The following is a 22,929-nucleotide window of genomic DNA, read 5'->3' on the forward strand; positions in this document are numbered from 1 at the left end:
GTGCCTGTGCGTAGCGCACTTTAAATCACTGCGCTTTTTTTTTCACAATAGGCTATTATATAAACACCCCAAATAAAGAAAGTCTGCAGTTATCTAACCCGTCCTACACCAGAACCTGATCATGTTATGACAATTTGATTGATAAGGTCGTGTGAAGAATCTTGTTAGCTCCAATTTGACATCAAATTTACTACAAAAAACTCTAAATAATTGACAAAGATTGATAAACCACACACTGGGCAAGCAAGCTTGACCACGCTTAGCAATTTCGACCCGGAATTGTGACCGTGTGCATCGTTTTGAACTTTTGAAAATGCAACAACTTTCATATACCTTGTTCAAATTTGGTGTCAAAGGAACTAACAAGATTCTGCACACAATCTTATCAATCAAATTGTCATAACAAGATCAGGTTTTGGTGTAGGACGGGTTAGATAACTGCCGATTTTCTTTATTTGAGGTATATATTATGCTATGTACTGTGTGTACTTCCAACACAAAGATGTTATGATTGTAGACACGTTTATGCTTTTCTATAACTTTAACCGTTAACTAGGCACTGTCACATGTATGATTACTTGTACTTGATACGTATAGAGAATAATATAGCCCATACACGATTAATATTATTGATCAATATTGGGGACCTAAGAGGCAGGAGTGGATCTACAATCGTGCACAATTAATGTTCGTGTGTATAGTACACAATGACAGACCCAAAAATACAATAATATCCAGAATCCAATGCAAAGAGGATTTACAAAATGTACCTCGCCTTCCAATGCAGCCTTGCTTGTCACTAAATCCATCAATGAAGCTTCTGAAAACAAAAAGCCCATCTTTGCTTGACGTCAGTAAAGCCTTTGATGTAGTGGATCACACCATCCTGTTTGACGAGTTATATCAAACTGCCATAGAAGGTGACCTCTGGCTTGTCTTCAAACAGCTGTATCACAACCCGAGTACTGCTATCAAATGGAATGGCTTCCTCTCTGAAGAATTCACAGTAAAGCAAGGAGTCAGACAAGGTGGAGTTACTTCAGCACCCATCTACAAAGTGTACACAAATAGACGTCTTGATCAACCAATTTTGGGATGTATAAAGGGCATCCGTTCTAATAACATTCAGAAAACATTTTTGAAAATACTGGGAAAAGAAGAACTGTTACACATCGAAAACTAATATGCATAGCTAGATAAAGTAGAGGAAAAATTGGGACATACCCGCCTGCGCGGGACTTGAATCCAGACCTTTGGTTTATGCGGCCAACGCTCTATTCACTGAGCTGCACAGACTGTCCCTGATAAACAGGTCTCAAGCCGGGTACTTATTAGGCAGGTCCATCCCAGAAACAAACTACTGCTTTTTTGAAGATGCAATTTTAATCCATTTACTTTCTCAGACTTGAGTCCTGTTAATGGATTAACATTGTACTTTTTATCCCTTTTTGTAAATGAATTAAATTCCATTTTTTAATTGAATTTTGAATTTTTATATATTTAGCAACATTTTACATGTCTATTATTCCAGTATTTTGGAAAACTTAGTGCAAAACATTCTAACATAAGGTTATTCTTCAGGTGTTGACAAATAATTTGACAACATTTGTAAATGTACATGTTTTTAATATAAAACGTTTTAAAAACCGTTTTCATGATCTTTATATAATCCAACAATTATTGTCATTAAAATTTGTTAATAAAAACCAAAAACTCGTTAAATTATAACACGTTTGCCGAAAAATATTTTGCTATAACATTTTGACAACATTTGTAAAATGTTCTTAAAAACGTTTTTCATGATCTTTAAATAATCCAACGTTTAATGTCATTAAAAAGTTTTGACGAAAACAAAACTCGTTCATAATGTTTAAAATCACTTATGCTGGAGAGACAGGTTACCAAAACATTTTACTGGAATTATAATTGATAAAATATTCCCTTACCCGAGACATCATTACTTGCCGGATACGCAGACACGACCAGCGCGGTCAAAATGGTAAAGCTATACATTCTCACAGGAAATTGTACCATCCAATACAGTAGAGGTGACAAATACGTCCTGAAGAAAATGAGTTTTGAACATTATTTAATAACATATAAAGGAATTAAAATAATGGTTTCGTTATAATTATAATGAAAATCAATAGTAAATATTCCCTTCCCTCTAACGAATTTCGTATTTGGTGACATTTTAATTAAAAATCAAATAATTCTGATAAAGTCATGTTTTGTAATATGCTTGTCTAATTATAAAGCGATATATTACATATTAAAGGGGCATTTCGTGATCCACAGCCTCATCCCCCCACTTTTCAAAAAAAAAGTTGAGATTTTTACACCACTGGATACCTCTGGCTACATAATGTTTATGTACAAAATATTTCTTGCAGATTAATCCGTTTTGCAAAGATATCGTGAAATTTGAATTTCGTTCTGGTGCACCAGAACGAAATTACAACGTATTGTCTATGGAGCAGTGTAATACACATAATCATGCATAACTCGCAAACGCAAAATCGGAATCAACTGAAATTTTGGAAATAAGCTTTTTCGTGGATATCTACTGAAAAATGTCATAAAAAGAGGATGCTAGGATCACGAAATCCTCCTTTAATTGTTAACGTGTCTTACTTCGCTGCGCGCAGAGCTTAATTAAGAAAGATGGTATTGAGTTTTGAGAAAGTGAACTGTTATATCCTAACGTGACAATTACCATATGGTAATTTCACAGTCAACACTTGTCATCTGTCTATCATTAATGATTGGCAGCCAACTGATTAGGTGACGTCCATTATGTGATTGAATTCCTTATATTATCTATGTCAATTATTATAACCAGCTATCACATGTTTGTGGCTTGCAATAGTGCCAGGTTTTTAGCATAATTTTGTTGTTACAAGTATTTACATTTTTCATATTTTCTCAAGAAATTACTATTTAATTGTCATTTGCAGGTGGTTTTCGGATAACTCATACTTAGTATCACCTTGGTCTTAGGATGTCAACATATTGCTATCTATGTTTTAAGGGTTCTGTCACCCACCTTGTACAGTATTTTTTGTGGGACATGAGAGCACATCAGACATATGGAAAGCCATTGTTAAAGCCATAATATACGATTTCGGTCAAATTTCAGTTTAGTTATTCGTTGCCAAAAATTATGAAAATATTTATGATTAGTAAACAGCTGTCAGGGAGGTGTTCTGGTCATTTCAGGAGATGATTTGAATGAGATAAAAATAAAAGAAAGCACTTATCTTGACCACGTAACTGCGGTGTTCTTTTAAAAAAATAGGACATCAAAGTTGCTCTAGACAATGAATTTGGTTGATACTAATTAGGTGTAAGTTGGGACATAATGTAAACATTACTTTGCAAAAAAAACCAGTTTGAAAAAAAAAAATCGTGCATTATGGCCGATTTCATCTCATGATTTGATATATGTATGCATAAAAAAAATTGCAGGGAAGACCGTGGCAAAACAAAAATGTTGCATAGATATTTCCAAATATTTATAAAAGGAAGTCTCCGGTAATCACAACATTATGCCTTGTATGTTAGAAAACTAATTATCAAGTACGAATCACGAGGTTATATTTCAAACAAACTGATATTGACCATAATACGAATTAATACAGCCGTCTCTCAACACGCGATATTCAAAATCCCGGGCGCCGAAATTGTCCAGTGCAATGACGTCACAGTAAATACAATAAAGGCTGACAACAGTTGAGCACAAATAACCATGACGTCATTGCACTAGACAAATTTGGCGCGAGAAATTTGAATATCGCGTGTTGAGAGCCGGCTGTTTCATGTCAATTTGTAAGCGCTCTTTAGCAAAGTCATATATAGTTTACTGAATTTACAACCGTATGACAAAACAGGCGAAAATAGTAAATTATCTAACTTTTTGCACAAGATTTGCAATTTAAAGAGAATTGGCCATTGCTCATTAAAATGAAGCTAGTATATGGACAATATAAGTGTGCTCTTTCATTTAATGACGTAAAATCTGAAAAATATTGAAGGAACAGTTTAGGTTTTGACTTTTAAAACCTACATTTTTGTCAAAAATTGTGCTGGGATAGGTCGTTTTCAACAGATTTACTACATTCGCCTTGATATAAACATTAATGAAAAAAAATCACAGAATCCTATTTTCCACTAGATCTCACACAGCTTTTATAATGCTATGCATTCAACCGTGTAGTATGAACACAGACTGCGTAGAGGCTAGAATCGCTGTGCTTGGAAATATCTGTGTGCTCGGGTGTGGGTGTATCGAGGTCGAAGAGAATCGCTTTGTAGTCAAACCTTTTCATATCGAGGGTTCAAAACCAGAAAGCAGAAAATTAAGCATTAAGTTGGTTCCATGCTTTGGTCTTCAAAAATCCACAATGTCTTAGGTTTTCTATTCTGGTTCTGGTTCTGGTTTCTTACAGTTCAACACCCCAAGTGGGGAAAAAGTGAACCGGTTGCGGTGTGTGTGCTTTTTGTTGCTTATTTACTTGAACAGCTGCTGTAGTTGAGCTTTGAATGCGATTGGGTCAGATATGGTTATTGTGTCTTCTGGTAGTGAGTTCCACTCCGTAACGAATCGTGGTATGAAGGAATATTTGTAGCAGTCCTTGGATGGTTGTGGTTGAATAAATGACTTGCTGTGTGACTTGCGAGTGAAGCGCGTTACCGGGTGCAGTAGGGTTCGAACTGGGACGGCTAGGTGACCTTCGTGTGCTTTCTGGAATAGCCTTAGACGAGATATCTTCCGTCTGGTAGCAAGTAGCGGCCAGTCCAGGTCTTGTTGCATGTCGGTGACACTGCTGCGCTTGTCATAGTTGTTTTTGACAAAGCGGGCGGCTCTGCGCTGCACAGCTTCAAGATGATAGATTTGGTCCACGGTGTAAGGGTCCCATATTGCAGCGCAGTATTCCAGCGAAGGTCTAACGAGTGATTTGTAGGCAATGTTCTTGATTTCCTCAGTACATCCCCGTAAGTTACGTTTGATAAAACCCAGCGATCTGTTAGCTTTTGCAGCTGTGCGATTGATGTGACAATTCCATTTCAAATTGCTAGCAATATCAACACCAAGGTATGTATGTGAGGTTTGTTTCTTCAAGGAATGTACCGTTTAACGAGTATTTGTGTTGTTTGGGGTGTTTGGAGTTTGTGATCTTTAAAACAAAACACTTGTCAGTGTTAAACACTATACACCATGTCTGCTCCCAGCTACAAAGGCGGTCAAGGTCACGTTGAAGTAGGTCTGCGTCTGCGTCGCTGCTGACGGATCTGTAAATTACACAGTCGTCTGCAAAAAGTCGGACGGTGGAGGTGATCTGGTCTGGTAGGTCATTGATATATAATAAGAAGAGCAACGGACCGAGTAATGTGCCCTGAGGAACGCCTGATTGGACACGTACCCAGTCCGAAGCATCACCTCCAAGAACAACCTTTTGCTTTCTATGCATCAGGAAGTTGGTAATCCATGTGTGAGTCGGTCCCTGTATACCATAATGGGCAAGTTTCAGCAAAAGCCTTTGATGTGCTACCACATCAAATGCCTTTATGATAGCGTCTGTCTGTCGCCCCTTGTCGAGGGATTTGTCGAAGTCAGTAATGGTCAAAATCAGTTGAGATTCGCATGATCGATTTCGGCGAAAGCCATGTTGATGGTCATTCAATATATCATATTTGTCTAGATGGTTCATGACACTCGAATGGATGACATGTTCCATCACCTTGCAACATATAGAGGTAATTGATACCGGCCTATAGTTGGAGGGTTTAGTGCGATCTCTTTTTGAAGATTGGAGTAACATTGGCACTCCTCCAATCTTCAGGCAAATTTCCTGTCTCGAGTGATTTCCGAAAGATGGTCGCCACCCAGCAAACACAAAACGTTGTCGACATCATTCGCAAAAGGTTATAAAAGGTTGTCAGAAAACGTTTAAATGCCGAGTTATATAAAGGGTATATTAAGAGTATAAAACGTTTTCATAACCTTAAAAAACATTTTTGATAATCCATTGCTCAGCAAACAAAAATGTTTTACAGAAAACGTTTAAATGTCGGGTTATATAAAGGGTACAAAAACGTTTTAATAACATTCCAAAAACATTCTTGAAAACTTGATACAAAACATTCTAAACAGAATGTTATTTTGGGGTTGAAAAATATTTTGCGAAAATGTTTGCCCAAAATATTTTCAATAACGTTTTAAAAACGTTTTCATGACCTTTATATAACCCGATATTTAAATGTTATTAAAAGGTTTTGAAAAAAAAACATTTTAAGAACATTTTTGTGTTTGCTGGGTTCAAATATTTTAACATAATGTTATTTAAGTATTGACACAATATTTGGCAGAAATGTTTGCAAAAATAGTTTACAATAACATTTTTTGAAAACATTTAAAAATATTGTTGTAGTGTGTTTTCATACAAAACGTTTTAAAACGTTATCATGACCTTTATATAACCCGACATTTTAATGTTATTAAAACGTTTTTACCTAAACCAAAAGCCTAAATATAACTTATTTAAAATGTTTTTAAAACTTTTTTGTGTTTGCTGGGCAGGGCTGGCGCAATCTCCTTTGCCCCCATCTTAAGGATACGTGAAGGCACGCCGTCGGGTCCTGTCGCTTTGTTTGGGTCAAGATCGGTCAGTAGCTTTGTGATACCATTTGTGGATATGTGTATGTCAGGCATGCATGGAAACTTTGGGCCTGGTATGTGTGGAAGATTATCAACTATTTCCTGTCGAAAGACCGACTCAAATTGTTGGTTTAGAATGTCAGCTTTTTTGACATTCTCAGAGATAAGAGTACCATCACTTTTTAAAGTTGGGACACCAAAGGAGTCTCTTTTTAGACTCCTAATGAAGGAATAGAATTTCTTCATTGACTCTGAACATGTATCTCTGACATACTGACGATAATTCCGACGCGATTGCCGGTTCAGTTCTTTGCGAAGTGATCGAAAGATCTCCCAGTCATCGGTGTTATTTGAGTGTTTGGCCTTATTAAAAGCTTTTTTCTTTTTTTCCTGTAGATCCGTGATACATTACGATTGAACCACGGGGGGCTTTTGTGAGGAGTAACTACCTTGGTAGGGATGTTTTTATCCATGGTACCTTTGACCCTAGTGCAGAAGTCATCCCACAAATCATCCATTGTGACCATATCTGAACAGATATCTTGAAAGTCACTGCTTATGTCTGTGAGATCTTCTTTAATGGCTGACCAATCTGCCTTGTGATAAAGGTGAATTCTCCTAGGTTTGAACCTATTAACTTTAGGACGGGTGTTAATTGTGACCAGTGGGATACCAGTATGGTCACTCATCCCAGGTAAAATCCTCACTCTGTCCATCAAGGTAGGGTTTGACATAAAGAAGAGGTCTAGTATATTAGAACCACGAGTTGGCTCTCTAACTACCTGCTCTAGACCAAAGTCATTTGCTATTTCTAGCAACTGCCTTGATAATCCTGGTTTGGGACAACCCGGGATGGTGGTCTGGTTCTCCCAATCAATATGTGAAAGATTAAAATCTCCAGCCACCCATATGTTACGATCTTTGTTAACATCAATCTTGGAAAGAGATAACTGTAGTTGGTCTAAGATATCACTTCCTGATTCCGGGGGTCTATAAAAGGCACCAAGGAGAATCCTTTTGGAACCGACTAGTTCCAGTTGTGCCCAGAGTATTTCACACTCAGTATCTAAATCGGCACGATGCGACATGATAATGTCATTTTTCATGCATATGAAAACACCACCGTATATCTTTGGCCATTATCATTGAGGGGTCTATCCTTACGGATAACAGAGTAATTTGATGGGAAAATTTCACTGTTGCTGATGTCATCAGACAACCATGAACTGTTCCTATGAGAATATAGGGACTGTTTACATCCAGACAAATTGCTAATTCGGCAACTTTATTGCACACGCTCTGGAAATTTATGATCATGACTTTGACTGGTTTATTTCTGGAGAGGGTACCAAGACTACTTTTGGTAGGCGGGGGTTTATCAGACCATCTAGTACGCCTACCAAAAACATTGTTAGCAGTTGGTATGTGAATTGGTGATGATGCAGCCAAGGGAGATTTTATGTCATCTTCACTACTGATAGAAGCGAGTACTCTATAACTATTATCAGTTATCGTGGACCATGATGTAAACAACGAACTTGCGAAGTTCGGTAAGCCACAAGTACATACCCAGGTGACACTACTGTCCTCCAAGGCTGCATAAGTTTGAGTGCTCATATTCAAACATTTGAAACATGAAACATGTAACAGCAAGAAAAAAATTAACATCATTTCCAATTCAACATACATCATTTAATTTGGTTTATACCTGAGTATACCGCAGACATTAAAGATAATTCAATGTGGATAAAATAAAAGAAAACGTGTTTCTTCGGTCGTGAACTTCATTCAAATTTCTAGTTCAACGCTAAAATCAATAACCCGAGTTTAAAAATCAATTTACAGGAAAAGGTAAAAATGATGAATAGAAACTAATTGTTTAGTTTTATATTCTACCACGTTTATTACGCCTCATAAACACTTTTAAAATAATATAATTTTATATCGCGGCTTTAATAACTTTCAAGAAACCAAGTTGTTGGCAATTTAGTCGTGATCATTTTCCTGTTCGTACAATACTAACTAAGTCAAAATTAAATAAAACACAACCAAGGCACGGACTCTTTCTATATATATAAGAAAGCATTCGATGTCAATTCTTATATTATGTTGTAGTTTGAAACTTTCTGTGTTGATAATAATAATAATAATAATAATAATAATAATAATAATAATAATAATAATAATAATAATAATAATAATAATAATAATAATAATAATAATAAATCAGCATTTATTAGGCGCAATTAATAAAAATCCCTCAATGCGTCTCACATAATTAACAACAATACAATCAGAAATATACATTTTACGGCAAAAATATCAATATCTGCAAGGTCCGCAGAGCTGGCAGAGTATTTGTTCGTGGGCAACTCAACACAAGCCTCCACGTGGTGCCGGATGGGTAACGCTAACTTTGGCAATGTGGAACAGGCTTGGATGCGAGAAAGGCAGCTAGCGGGGGATCATGTTAGGTTTTGGCCACGTTCTAGCCCTTCCTCGGCTGACTCAGCTTGGTATGGCTCTGAAGAGATACCGTTTGGTTTTTAAATACGTCTGCAAGGAAATGAATTTGATTCACCGTACGAATATACAGCAAGAGACATACAACGTGGCATCAAGATGATATGAAATACCTAAGATGCAGTGAAGCATAACATGTTTTGTGATTGAACAAAGATATCCAGGTGAAATTTGACAAAGGGGTGAGTACTGGCGCAAATAACCTTCTGAGTTGAAATCTACAAAAACGAAACCAGCTGCAAAAAATACACATTGATAACTAAAAATTTGATTGAAGACGCAAGGATGTGAGGGCCCAGCAGGCCAGTCAGTGCACCTTACATACCATGTGCCATAGCACAGGAACACACACAGAGCAACTCCCACATAAAGCTATGCAATTACACAGAACCCCACAGTAACCAAGCAAAATTCATCTCAGAACCATGCAACATCTACCAAATTATGCAAAGTTTCAATGAAATTGATTAAAAACTCCACATATCCCAGCAAATACCACGTAGTACGAAGCGAACTCCACTCAGCCACTATGAGGCTGCACCAGGCCCGTACGCAGGATTTTTATTTTTGGGGGGTGCTGATTTTGAAAAAGTGGACTTTTTTCCCAAGGGGGGTACGATTTTGTGAAAAGTGGACTTTTTTCCCAAGGGGGGTACGATTTTGTGAAAAGTGGACTTTCTTCCCAAAATTTGGCCTTTTTTGACCAAAAAAGCATAAAAAACCTGATTTTTTTTGCTCGCTACGCTCGCAAATTATGCAATTTTGGGACTTTTTGTATACTTTAGCAAATTTGGGGAGGCGCGGCCGCACCACCAGCACCCCCCCTGCGAACGGGCCTGGGCTGCACATCCACACAACGTTATGTAAAAATCTCTCTGTGTGCAAGTAACAAAAGACGAATAGGCGAATCCAACGAGCCAAGTGATGGTCAGAATTCAGCCGGCCATTACTGGGTCCCGTCTGCACCAAACTGGTGTTGTTACTGCCCAATTGAGTGGATTAAATCCGCTTAAAAATCGATGTTGAATTGTATTGTGTTGTAAACTTTCATCATTCTTTATCTACGTGTAACACGGGTGATGGAATGCAGTTAAATATCCCCGCCAAGGCCACATCATTTCACATTTTAGGTGGGATAGACCTAAGGGGGGGGGGACCCAGCAATGGCTGCCATTGAGGTGCAGGAATGTGTGAAATTGGATTTGTCTATATTCAAAGATTGTTTTCGCCTATTGCTATGGTAGAGTATACGATTATTACGTTACTTAAATTTTATGTCATTAAATGAAAGAGCACACGTATATTGTCCATATACTAGCCTCATTAGAATGAGCAATGCCCAATTCTCTTTAAATTGCAAATTTTGTGCAAAAAGTTACTCTTTATATTGTATTGTATTGTATATATTAAAAAATCATATAGCAGCCAACGGCTGAATTGCATGACATTTACATTAAAAATAGCATTATGAAAAATACATACATTATAATTAAAACACTCAAACATTAAAAACATGGAAATAACTAAGAACTCATTAGAATTGCACTTGACTGGATTTGGAACAATATCAAAAAATGACTGGCAAAAAAAAAAATTACATTGCTTTTAGGAGGTTGGTGAGAAAGGGTAGGGGACTATTCTGAAATCTGTTGGTCCTACATCTAAAAGACCCAAATTTTGGTTGTCTTCTGAGAGTCATGTGGGATTGATACTTACTAGGTGGAAACCAGGGTGAGAACCTCACAGACGTGCTTGCTTTCAGGGCAAATTCCTTGCAGATGTTTTGTCTCCTCTCAGACAACGAATGAAGTTCAAGGGTAGCTAATGAATCTGCATAGGTAGTATACTTTCTACCAAGAATGTATTTGCAAACACGTCTCTGAATTTTCTCAAGCTGGGCCACCTGATTATGAGTAAGACCAGAATGCCAAAGTGGGGCATACTCTAAAACAGGGCGGATGTACCCCTTGTACACCAATAACAACTCCTCAGGTGAGAGAGATGCTTCCTTCAGTTTGCGGAGCATGAAGAGTTTACGATTGGCCTTCGCATACATGGAATCAACTTGTTCATCCCAACATAGATTGTTTTGGATCATAACACCCAGGAGTTTCACCTTCTCAACAACAGCTAATTTATGATCATCAATGGAAAGATCTACATGTGGGGTAGCTTTCTTGCCAAAATAAACTTGCATGGCCTGACATTTTGAAGGGTTCAACTTCAATTTATTGCTCTTAGACCACTCATACAGGGCATCAAGATTATCTTGGATTGAACTATCATCACTATATGCCCGATTTTCACCTATTGTCAGGTCACCTATTGTCTCTTTTCGCCTGTTTTGTCATACGGTTGTAAATTCAATAAACTATGACTTTGCTAAAGAGCGCTTACAAATTGATATGAATGAAACTTAGAATACGTATAAGATCCTTACACAGATGACAATTTCCAAAGAGTAAGTGGAATAGTGAGGAACGGGGCTGATTTTTGCTTTTCACGCACTTTCTTCAAGAAACAGGTCTTGTTTTACACTGTTCCACTTACTCACAGATTTCTTATGCTGAGTGCCATTATTGGGCTGTGAATGTGGTCCAGGAAGTTGTTCCACGTCAGTGTATTTTGCTATTGTGTCAGTTGGACAACCGCTTGGTTACTGACATGCGTTTAGGGTAGAGTATTAAAGTAATCCTGTGTGCAATTTTGGTTCATTTTGATGCACAGGATTTTAAGATATGACCTTGTTAAAAAGTTTCTTTTTTGGCTTAGTGTATATACATGTAGAAACTTCCGCTTGTATCCGAATCTCAATTTTTGGAAGAAAAGTGGGTATGATTTGGTGATACGGCTAACAATATCAAAATAATATGTTGGCATTGTTTACTATCAGGATCATCAGTAATTATCTCATTACTACGATGTAACATAGTAATAGATTATTATCACTTAGGCCTAATGTCATTGCACTGTGTATTAGAATTACTCATTATTTTTGCAAGGACTATCCATTAGAATTAATAATTATTATTTATGCAAATACCTGGGTGTAAATATCGATTAGATGTGACTTAATACCTCCCTGTTTTAATATAAACTCGACCGTAGAAAGGGTCATTCTGATTTATTTTTGGAAATCGCGTATGTGAGATCACCACAGTCATTTCGATCGGATAGTCATCTCAGCAACTTGTTAGTACTGTGCGTGCAGTATTTTCCAAGTGAAATTGAAAAGGCCGTGCTACCATGGACGCATTGGAATATTTAGACGCTCAAGACGAGAGTTATGAAAATGATTCTGTGTTTCCAACTGTTGAACTTCATCCTCCGGGTAAAAGGGTTACTTATGGATATGTATTTATAACAGCGCTGGTGGCATTCTGCGGAACATTTGGAAATAGTTTGGTTATTGGTATGTTGACAAAATATACTGGGCACAAAAAGTATCCGAACACCTAAAACAAAACCAATATCTTAAAGACACTCAATCTAAAGTAATCAATAGATGAAGAATTTTAATACCTTATTCGAATATGCGACTTTATTTTTCACATCGAATTTCAAGTTAGATCGTTTTACCATATCAGAGCCGCATGGAATTGGGTGGAGGTACCTTACCTGGAACGGATTTAAATTTACAGTTTACATTTCTTTGTATTTAATGTGTTTGATTGTTATTGATACCAGAATTTCCAAGTATGATTTTTTAAAAGCTCTACCTACCATATTTTCAATTTCAGGAGCCGTGCTCGTTCACAAGAAGTTGCGGGTCCGAAGTAACATTTTTATCGCTAATCTTGCAACAGCCGATCTCATGGTCTCCGCTATCATCAATCCCTTTAGCATCGTAGGAGTTCTAACCGAAGGCGAATTTTTCTTCCGATACCCAGCAGTGTGTGAAATAGTCGCTTCTTTTTGCATCATGAGTTGCTCTTGTTCCGTCTGGAACATTGCAGCAATAAGCATCAATCGCTACATCTGCATTTGTCACCGATTGGTTTATCACGACATTTACACCAAACGCATGATGCCTTTTTACATCTTTGGTTTGTGGCTTCTCTGTTTCCACATTGACCTCCCAATCTATTTTGGTTGGGGAGGGCATGCGTTTGACACAAAAGCATTTTATTGTGCCTACAACTATCTGGATGATTATAGCTACACACTCTACTCTATTGGTATTGGTTTTGTTATTCCAATGATGTTGGTTACTTTCTGTTACCTACGAATTTTACTCTTTGCGCGATCGGTTAAACGGGATCTTCAAAAAGTCAGCAAAGCTGATATTAAATCATCAAGCAGCCAGGTGATTAAACAAACCGATCTTCGACTTCTCCGATCCATCTGTACCATCTGGATAGCATTCATGCTGATGTGGTCACCTTACGCAGCCGTCGTCATCTTTGATTTTTATGGAACATGGCCGCAGTGGTTTTTCATAACTGCTATAGCATTAGCACACACAAATTCAAGTATAAATTGCATTTTGTACGCGGCGACAAACAAGAATTTTCGTGAAGGATACGTTAAAGCGTTGCTCTTGTGTGTCCCTTGTAAGAATGGTTCACGATCAATTTCTGCACAATCAATATGACAGTATCGTTTATTGTTACAGATAGTCACAAAAACAACTACAAGTCAACCGAGAGGAGGAAGGGGCAACGTTTAAAATCGTGTTTAACGTATTGCATGAAGGTTAATATTGTTTGGCACGCTAATTTTTCAAGTCAAGAGTTACAGCAATGCAACAAAAATGTTGCGGTTATTTTGAAGCGGCCTTAACAAAGTGAATTAAAGTATCGCACACTTTTGTAGGTCTTGTGTTTTCTGGGTTATAATGTAAAGAGTGTCGAAACGAAAAAGTATAAAATAAAACAAAACATATCTCAAGAACTATAATACATTAAGCAATATTTGAGAGTGTATAATGTTTCCATTCATTCAAATCTTCAAGGTTAACTTTTCATTAATCCCCTATTTTAGACAATGAAAATTGATTGTTTAGAGCTGAACGACCATGATTACTCTGACCATTGGCGACGGTACCGTGGGGCAGGGGCCAGTGCCAACCACCTTTTCGACCGGGTGCCTCCCTCCCCAAATTTAACCAATTTTCAAACTAAAATTATGCACAATTCAGTTCGCAAAAGCTTCGCACTTCGAGACGCCCCCTTTCCTCTGAGAACCCCTTTCGCATCTGTTTAATTGAACAGCCAACACAAACCAATAAGTGCACCAAATCTGCATAGCTTACTTTTTTTTACTTCTTTAGTAGCTACTCCGCAACTGCCGAGTATCTTACTAACTAGTATTTTTGGGACTTGCTCTGAAGTGGAACTGGCGATTAACTACTTCTTTAGTATCTTCGTTAATGGAGCAGTAAATCCAAATCAATTCTTATGACAGTTTAACTCCTTTACCTCTATACTGGAAAACTATACCTTTCAATAAGGAAATAAAAATAGAAAATTGTAATGGGCTACACATACAACCTTGTCGAACACCCACAGGACAAACAAACATTTTACTAATACAATTACATGACTTTACGCACGCGCAGGCCGTATTAAACATGCTTTTGATTATATTAAAAAAATTTCCACGAATACCAATATAAAAAAGTTTGAATAAAAGTTTATCTCATGGAACAAAATCAAAAGCTTTGGAAAAATCGACAAATATACAGTAACATTTACCCCGTTTTTTACTCAAACACTTTTGAATAATACTGTGAAGCACAAAATAATTATCAATGGTGGAATATCCTTTACGAAAACCTGCTTGGCACTCGGGGATTTTAATGTTTACAATACACCATTCAGTTAACCTTTTGTTTAAAATACCTGTAAATATCTTACTAAAAATATTTAACAAAGATATACCTCTGTAATTTCCTGGATCCTTTTGGGAAATAGCCAGAAGATAAGATTGAATTGAATAATCTGGTTATGACAGGTAAAGTAGCATCTAAGAATGTTTAAAAAACTCAGAGGGAATACCATCAATACCGCATGCTTTGTTACTTTTCAAACTACCAACCATATACTTAACCTCATCCTCTGTTATATCGTTATTTAATATATCACAATTATGACCTTGTGCAGAAGCATCAATATCTTTAAATAACTCAGTTACATTATCATCAAATGAGAACATGTTCATATCAATACAAGAGACATTGCGATTTCCAAACGTAGACATCGGAGGTACGTTGATCTATTCAAAACCACTCTCCTGTATCGAAGCGAGGTCACGTATTTAGCTATTTTTGAAGATATTCCACGTGCGAAATCGACGTAGATACATCGTTGAAAATGCACAAAATTTGTCCATTTCACAATATGTTAAAGACAGTAAAAGATAATGAACATATGAAGAAAAGTCTAATTATTATAATGATCCTTTTTGTTTGTAACAAATTATTATAATAAAGGTACAGCGATGTGTTAAAAATAGACTAAATTTAAACGCAATATTCATACGCAGAGATTACCCATTGAAATGTGTGTGATACTTTGCGTAAAAAATGACATTGCGATTTCCCATAATTGGATTCCAACGTAGAATAAAACGCAGATGCTACGTTGAAATTGCTGATTTTACTTCATGTCTAAGTCTATGCAACGCGCGCCCATTTTCAGGACGAACAAGTCTCATTTTGAAAGTAAAGTCATGATATGATGTATGGATGTAGTGATCTTTAATCTACCAAAATATATGTTTTTGGGCAACTACAATATTTGGGGAGCACAAAGAAACAATTAGGTTTAATCAGCATGTAGGTCAAAATTTTAACCAAAATCAAAAGCGGCCTGTTTGTATGAGGCAGACACTCAGCTCACTGTTATTTTTTCAATCACTATGCCCTCTATCGACCTAGATTAGAAGTTGTTAGATTAGATCAAATATTATAGTCTTTATTCTAGCTGTCTTGTTCTTCTTCGTGACGAATGAGCACAGTCCAGTTATAAAATTGAACGCGTATGGGCCGCATAAAGCAACCTAATTTGCGGGTATAATACTCGTCCCATTAATTGTGTGTAAAATCCAGTAATTTGCCCGTTGATCTCCGACTTTTAACGCCATATAAACTGATATGATTGAGAATAAAGCTGTGAATTCAACAATAATTGGTAACGGGGGTAAACTCTCGTGTGATGAATTTGACAATCTTCTCCCAAAAGTCATGGTATTTGTCACAACGAATCTGTAAAAACAAAAAAATGACAGACTTTATCATCAATAATTCAACCTCGCAGAAAGGCAGAATCTAGACTATTTTTCACCCTTTTAAGATCTTCGTTTCTGTTCATGTAGTTCGCGGCAGATATTTGGTTTAATATTGGAATTGTTTTTATTCTGTAGAATAGCCAGAAATCAATCACACACACACGCTCCTCAACCCCCACAAACCACAAACCCCCACCCACAGACACAAATTAACAAACGAATTCAATTTGAATTAGACACCCATTCAGGTAACCTCATTTCAAAGATTAAGGTCATCTCTTCTATAGGGGGTGTATGGATTTTAACTGGAATAACCCATCTTGATATACAAACCTCACAAATTCGTGTCAAGAATTCCTCCCATATTCGATGAAGATCAAGACCTCCTACGGCTATCAAAGGTAGAATCAGGAACATGAAACGCTCCGACCAGATCATAAGATTGACATGATATATCTTCCTGGACATCAGCATTTTCTGACTGTAAAAGAGATAATTCCAATTGATTTGAGTTGCAATCCCTATCAAATTGAGAGAAATTGTGAAAACCAGCCATTTGGCACATAGGTTGCAGAGACTGCCGAATTCGTGTATGGATGCTCCCAATCTTTTACGACAGACATCTATTTTGCCAAGATGCTTACGAAGAAAAGTTATGTCACGCTTGAGCTGTATACGGATAGAAACGCGTAGCAGATTCAACTGATAACAGAAACAGCCCCAAAGAAGTGTCACTATACCGTTGGTCACCAAAGTTATTTCTGTGTGCAAATCATGATGTTTAACAATAAAGATGTAGATGTAAGCCCGATAGACACTATCGAACAATGGCCAAATGACACATACAAATAGGAATGGTTTGTTGATGACTCCATAAGTGGCAGGTCTAAGATATTGAAAGCGTTTGACGATATACCCCGGATGAAGCGCAGAAGTCCAGGTAAAATTGCTGATATGAGACCGCGGGATAAAGTTGCGAAGGTTGGCAACCAAACAAATCACGGGGATCGCACATATGTTGAGAAGATATGAAGAGTAGGACAATAGCTGCATGAGCTGATTCTGTTTTCCCCAGTATCGTATTAAATATATCACGGTGTCATAAAGAAGAAATGCAATATAAGCGAGAAGTAGAAAAAGCGACAGATAGAAGCTTCCCCGATGGTTCCAAGCAGTAACACCTATACAGAAAAAACAAATTATTTTCATAACGTTACGACCGTGTAACTTTAAGGTAGCTGTGATTCTTGATGATGCAAGTAATTAGATGTGATTCTTTGATTTGTATGGGGAAAAACAAACATACTGAAGCGATGGCAAATGTACAATTAAAAAAAAAAAAAACAGAATTAACCCTAAATTTATATTGGTCAATATCACTACAGGCACAAATTTACTATTTTATCACATTAACAATAGAAAATCAATTGATTTCATAAATAATAAGGATCGACCAAGCATCTAAAGATCGACCTAATTTGTTTGTATTGCCTTACCGGTTTGTAATATTATTCGTTTCAAACATCAATACATAGTTTCAACATTGTGTACGGTATTAGCTGACATAAGTTGTGGTTTTGTTATCACATCAATTGCATTGTGGGAAGTTTCGAAAACATTCCGATGCACTCTGGGTAAAGCGGCAGTCGATTCAATGGCCCAATTTGTTGCAATGCGTAAAATAATAATGTATTGCTAAATCCGGAAAGTTTCTTAAATGCCTATTGTTCAGTTACAATGATTGATTGACAGCTATTGTTTAGTTACCAGGTTTGATTGACAGGTATATTGGAAATCAACGATACCAAAACGGCTAGAGGCGTTTTGGTTTCATATCGTATCTTTTGTCGAGGTTACAAAGAGTGAGCAAATATTGATCAAATACAGAAACAGATGGAGTGAATTACAGATTTGATGGAAGTATTATTATAATTACGAAAACAAAATCAAAGATTTGAGCCAATGTTATGTCAGTCGTACCCAAACTGTGGGTCGCTACCCTTTTAGTTAGGTGAAAAAGTTCAATTTAGCGACCACTCTCTGGCTAGTAAGGTTTGACGATTGATTCGACTTCTATGGACCATTTAGAAAAAAAGTAGCCACCATGTCCCTCCCTCGCGAAAATCCCGGCATTTTTCGCTAGAGGCCAAAATCCAAAATGGCCGTCGCCACCATTTTGAAAATTTAAGTTTTGAGCCAGAGCACCTATAATCATGCACAAAGACACTTTTTCGGATATGTACAAGGATTCCGATTCTGACATTAGTTTGACATTACGGCATCATTTTCACCCAGAAATCCAAGATGGTGGCCGGCACCATCTTGAAAAATTTAGTTTTGAACAAGAGGACCTAAAATCGTGTACAAAGACACTTTTTTGGATAAGTCGACCACAAGGATTTCAAATTTGAAATTACTTTGACATTACGAACTCATATTTACCCAGAAATCCAAGATGGTGGCCGCCGGCGTCATCTTGAAAAATATAAGTTTTGAACCAGATTACCTAAAATCGTGTACAAAGACACTTTTTCCGGTAAGTCGACCCCAAGAAATCCGAATCTGACATTAATTTGACGTTACAACATAATTTTTGCCCAGGAATCCAAGATGGCCCCCATTTGGTAGAGCGTAAATGTGATTTTTGAATGAGAGCAGAAGCATTTAAGTGTGTCATTTCCGCCTTATCTGGGGTTCATGTCTCTTATATGGGGTTTAAACTGCCTTATCTTGGGTTTACATCCCTTATCTAGGGATAAGGCGCCTTATTTTCTGTTGTTGAAACTATAGAGTAGCATATTTACCCGGCAATATGACAAAGATATGCGGAAGATGACAAAATGGATACGTATCATAAACGTGAAAGAAAGGAAATGAGAAGTTCTTGTTCACAGTGGCCAACTTTAACATAAACGGGCAAATCATACGTGTCGTGTATCCAGATTTTCATTTTCGTTTATGTATACTGCCCTAATTTGTTTTACAATCAGATATCCTACCGATATCCTCCTCCTTGTATCTGTCTGGTTTCCCATCTGCATCCCACCACATCGACTCACAAACTTCGCAATTCTCAATTCGCTCATCTTCAGGTATTGCGTTGATGTTTTGATCCAGCAGTTGATCTTCCTCATCATCACGCCACCATCCTGCCGGTGAGCAAAGAGCGGCAGGGAAGAGATAGTTGGGTAAGGGTCCAGTGTTCCCTGCATCACGTCGCTCAGTCTGAAGTTTCCGAAGGTGGCAATAGTGACAAACCCGTTTTGTAACTATTTGACGACCGTGAAAAAGACACAACACCTTCAATACTAACCAATATGTACTGGGCCAGTTTCGTGTTGATGTTTTATATTCATTCTGAAAAGACAGGATAGGTAACATTTCCAGTCTGTTTTTTGAAGAATGATTGGTCAAAACTCTCCGGAATTGGTACATTTTAGCACGTAAAACTAAACACACGTCTTTCTAAAATAAAATCCACAAATTTGCTGTTGACTCCGAGATATGAATATCTTGCTGCGACTATGTGACAAAATAAAATATAACGCGTTTGAACCCAAATGGAAATGGTGGATTACCCTGGTGCTGCTGGAAAGGAAGCTTAACGAGAATGATATATTCTATTCCGTTTATATCATCCTCTAAACAGGTAAATTTCACAAGATTACTGTTTCTATATTTTATAAACAGCGCTCAAGAATAAGTAGAAGTACGCTATTATGGCATCCAATAGAGCCCAGGAAGTGTAAAGTAGGGACTACCTACTTACACTGATCATGCATGCAGATGATAACCAAAGCTACCACTCTTACAACATCGTATGTATGCGCCAGGAAGTTACTTTCATCTCAGTTGCTATTTCACTTTCTAATTTCACTATTTCTAATTAACTACTCTGTATGGTTCATCCACTTTCAGATCAAATAATTCCTCTAATTATATTGCCTATGTATTTTGATTTGTTATTTAATTAACAATAATCGAAACTTCAGAATAGGTCATGTAACATGTAAATGATTTTAATGGTTTGTTGTCGTTTTTGGCCTTTCATTATAATTAAAGTCAAATCAAAATTATATATAAAACACTTCCGATACAAGAGTGAGGGAAATTTTAAAACACGTCCTTCACAGCCTTTACTTATTTACCAAGACCCAACTGGAATATAATAAGTATGGACGATTGGGCGGAAGATCTTCTTAAAATTTCACACAGATATTATGAATTATGAATTACAATGAGGTTACCTGAATAGGTGACTCCATTTGAAATCTACACCCCTGTGTGGGAGATTAACCCCAACCCACCCGTGGTTTTTTTGCTATCGGAAGGAAAGAAGAAACGAAAAAGGAGATAAGGTGAAGAAAGAAGTCACTTGGTACCCCCGGGATTCGAACCTGGAACCCCTCGCATGCCACGCAGAAGATTACCGACATGTAGCCACTGAGGTAACGCTGCCCCAGACGGACAACTTAGGCTGATTGCGTCATCACATCACGTGGAATGCATGCACGCACAGTGGTTTTAATAGTGAGCTTTTTTAATAGTGAGGCTTGGTTGAGTGAGGGTTAAGGTTATGTCTTCCATAGGGGGTGTATGGATTTTAACTGGAATAGCTCTATGTGCCTGTTAAAAAAATATGCAGAAAAACTTATAGGGGATGTGTGCATTTCAAATGGATTATTCCATAGTACATGCGCAGAGTGTTCAAGAGATTAATATCTAGACAAAACTAACGCATGAAAACAATAATAAGTAACCTTAACAATTAAGTTTCAGTTTAATAATCTGAAATAATGTAATTACATCAAATGGTGTAAACTTGAATCTTGTCAATCAGGAAAAACTCTGAAACTTTGGTTTAGATGTTGTCACCGACGTTGCGGCCAAAACCTTTGGCCTTCAGCTGGAGTGGATGATTTAGGGTCATCCGAGGTCAATCGATGAGGAAGTTGCTTGATGACCCGATCCCAACCATGTGACAGATTTACTCTAACGCCCGCTTGTGTTGAGAGACGGGTTTTCGGGTCATCAAGCAACTTGGTTGGGATTGGATCATAAAGCAACTTCCTCGATTGACCTCGGATGACCTAGATCATCCACTCAGCTGAAGGCCAAAGGTTTTGGCCGCAACGTCGGTGACATCATCTAACCAAAGTGAGTTTTTTTTCTGGTTGACAAGATTCAATTTTACACAATTTGAACTTTTCCCATATGACTGAAAGTATACACAATGTAATTACATCAAATCTAAACAGATGAAATGAATGTATTGTTTCTGTAATAGGTTATCATAATTATAGACTTAACATTAACATTACATATATCTGCGGCGCATAGGAAAATCAATTTTGTTCCTTATTTTAAAAGATTGGCGATGATTCTCGACTATTTCATGAGGCATTCGAAAACAGGTAATGTGTGGGGGTATTTTTGCTGTGCTTGCAAGTATTGGGAACTAGATTAATGTGATACTACTAAATATTTCATATTTTTAAATCGTTGGTACAAACGTGGCGCTCTAAAAATCAGAAAGACCAAAGACCTAAGTGTACAGAGCAAAGGAAAAATTTAACATGTAGCTACGTAATTTCTTGAATTCAAAAACAGTAGTGCAGTACCTACAAGTGGCAACCTATTCCACATGCGAGGATCAACTAAAGAGACCTGCATGCGTTCAGCAGACTCGGGAGCAGAATGAACTAATTGTAAGATGCACAGGGTGGTATCAGATGCTAAACACAGGGTGATAAGCAGGGTGATATAGGGGCAACACTAACTGAGAGGTAACATATCAATTTGTAAGCGCTCTTTTTTAAAAGTCATAGTTCATTGAATTTACAACCGTATGACAAAACAGGCGAAATAGTAACTTTTTGCACAAGATTTACAATTTAAAGAGAATTGACCATTGCTCATTCTAGTGACTCTAGTATATGGACAATATAAGTGCGCTTTTTCATTTAATGACATAAAATTTGAAAAATATTGTAAGGAACACTTCAGGTTTTGACTTTTAAAACCTACATTGTGGTCAAAAAATGTGCTTGGATAGGTAGTTTTCAACAGATTTTCCACATTCGCCTTGCTATAACATTGAATTGTGTTATCTGTTGACCTAGTGACTAAAAGTGTTTTTAGGGGGAAGTATTAGCTTTCGTTTGATATAAAAAAAATTCTGATTGGATGATGGGAACACTTGAGGTTTCGACAAAAACCAATCAAAGAGGCCCATTTTTTCAAAGCTCCTACATTGCTATGCACTCAACCATGTAGTGTAATCAAAGACTGTGGTGGAGACATTCACTGTTTGTTGTTCTCTGCTTGGAAGCTCTTGGGACGAAAATGTGTGCTCAGGTGTATCGAGGTGGAAACTGTGCGCATGATGGTTGATAAGAGAATCGTTTTTGTATAGAAACCTTTCCATATGACTTGGAGAGGTGTGGTGTAGACATTTGAATGCAGTTAGTAAAATCTTGAAAGCAAGCAATTACGAACTATTAGTTTGAACTGTAACC

The 22,929-nt window shown here is 37.2% G+C and overlaps 2 protein-coding genes across 2 annotated transcripts; both read right to left on the reverse strand.

The window, feature by feature from the left end:
* Positions 1-10,775: 10,775 nt before the first annotated feature.
* On the reverse strand, positions 10,776-11,378 carry LOC140150293 (uncharacterized). Its single transcript, XM_072172300.1, has one exon. It carries the CDS (start codon positions 11,376-11,378, stop codon positions 10,776-10,778), a length of 603 nt encoding a protein of 200 aa, XP_072028401.1.
* Positions 11,379-13,830: 2,452 nt separating this feature from the next.
* LOC140151153 (uncharacterized) lies at positions 13,831-20,174 on the reverse strand. Its single transcript, XM_072173377.1, has 3 exons — positions 19,411-20,174; positions 16,745-17,592; positions 13,831-16,388 (listed from the first exon to the last, which is right to left on the reverse strand). Exons 1-3 carry the CDS (start codon positions 19,844-19,846, stop codon positions 16,302-16,304), a joined length of 1,371 nt encoding a protein of 456 aa, XP_072029478.1. The 5' UTR covers positions 19,847-20,174; the 3' UTR covers positions 13,831-16,301.
* Between the last annotated feature and the right edge of the window lie 2,755 nt (positions 20,175-22,929).

The sequence above is a fragment of the Amphiura filiformis genome, chromosome 4, assembly GCF_039555335.1.
Source record: "Amphiura filiformis chromosome 4, Afil_fr2py, whole genome shotgun sequence".
Classification (NCBI taxonomy): Eukaryota; Metazoa; Echinodermata; class Ophiuroidea; order Amphilepidida; family Amphiuridae; genus Amphiura; species Amphiura filiformis.

Coding starts and splice junctions, on each gene's coding strand:
- LOC140150293 (XM_072172300.1), bottom strand. CDS start 11,378: ATGCAAGTTTATTTTGGCAAGAAAGCTACCCCACATGTAGATCTTTCC.
- LOC140151153 (XM_072173377.1), bottom strand. CDS start 19,846: ATGTACCAATTCCGGAGAGTTTTGACCAATCATTCTTCAAAAAACAGA. Junction 17,593..19,410: donor ATACAAGGAGGAGGATATCG/GTAGGATATCTG, acceptor TTTTCTGTATAG/GTGTTACTGCTTGGAACCAT. Junction 16,389..16,744: donor TCTTGACACGAATTTGTGAG/GTTTGTATATCA, acceptor TTGTTTTTACAG/ATTCGTTGTGACAAATACCA.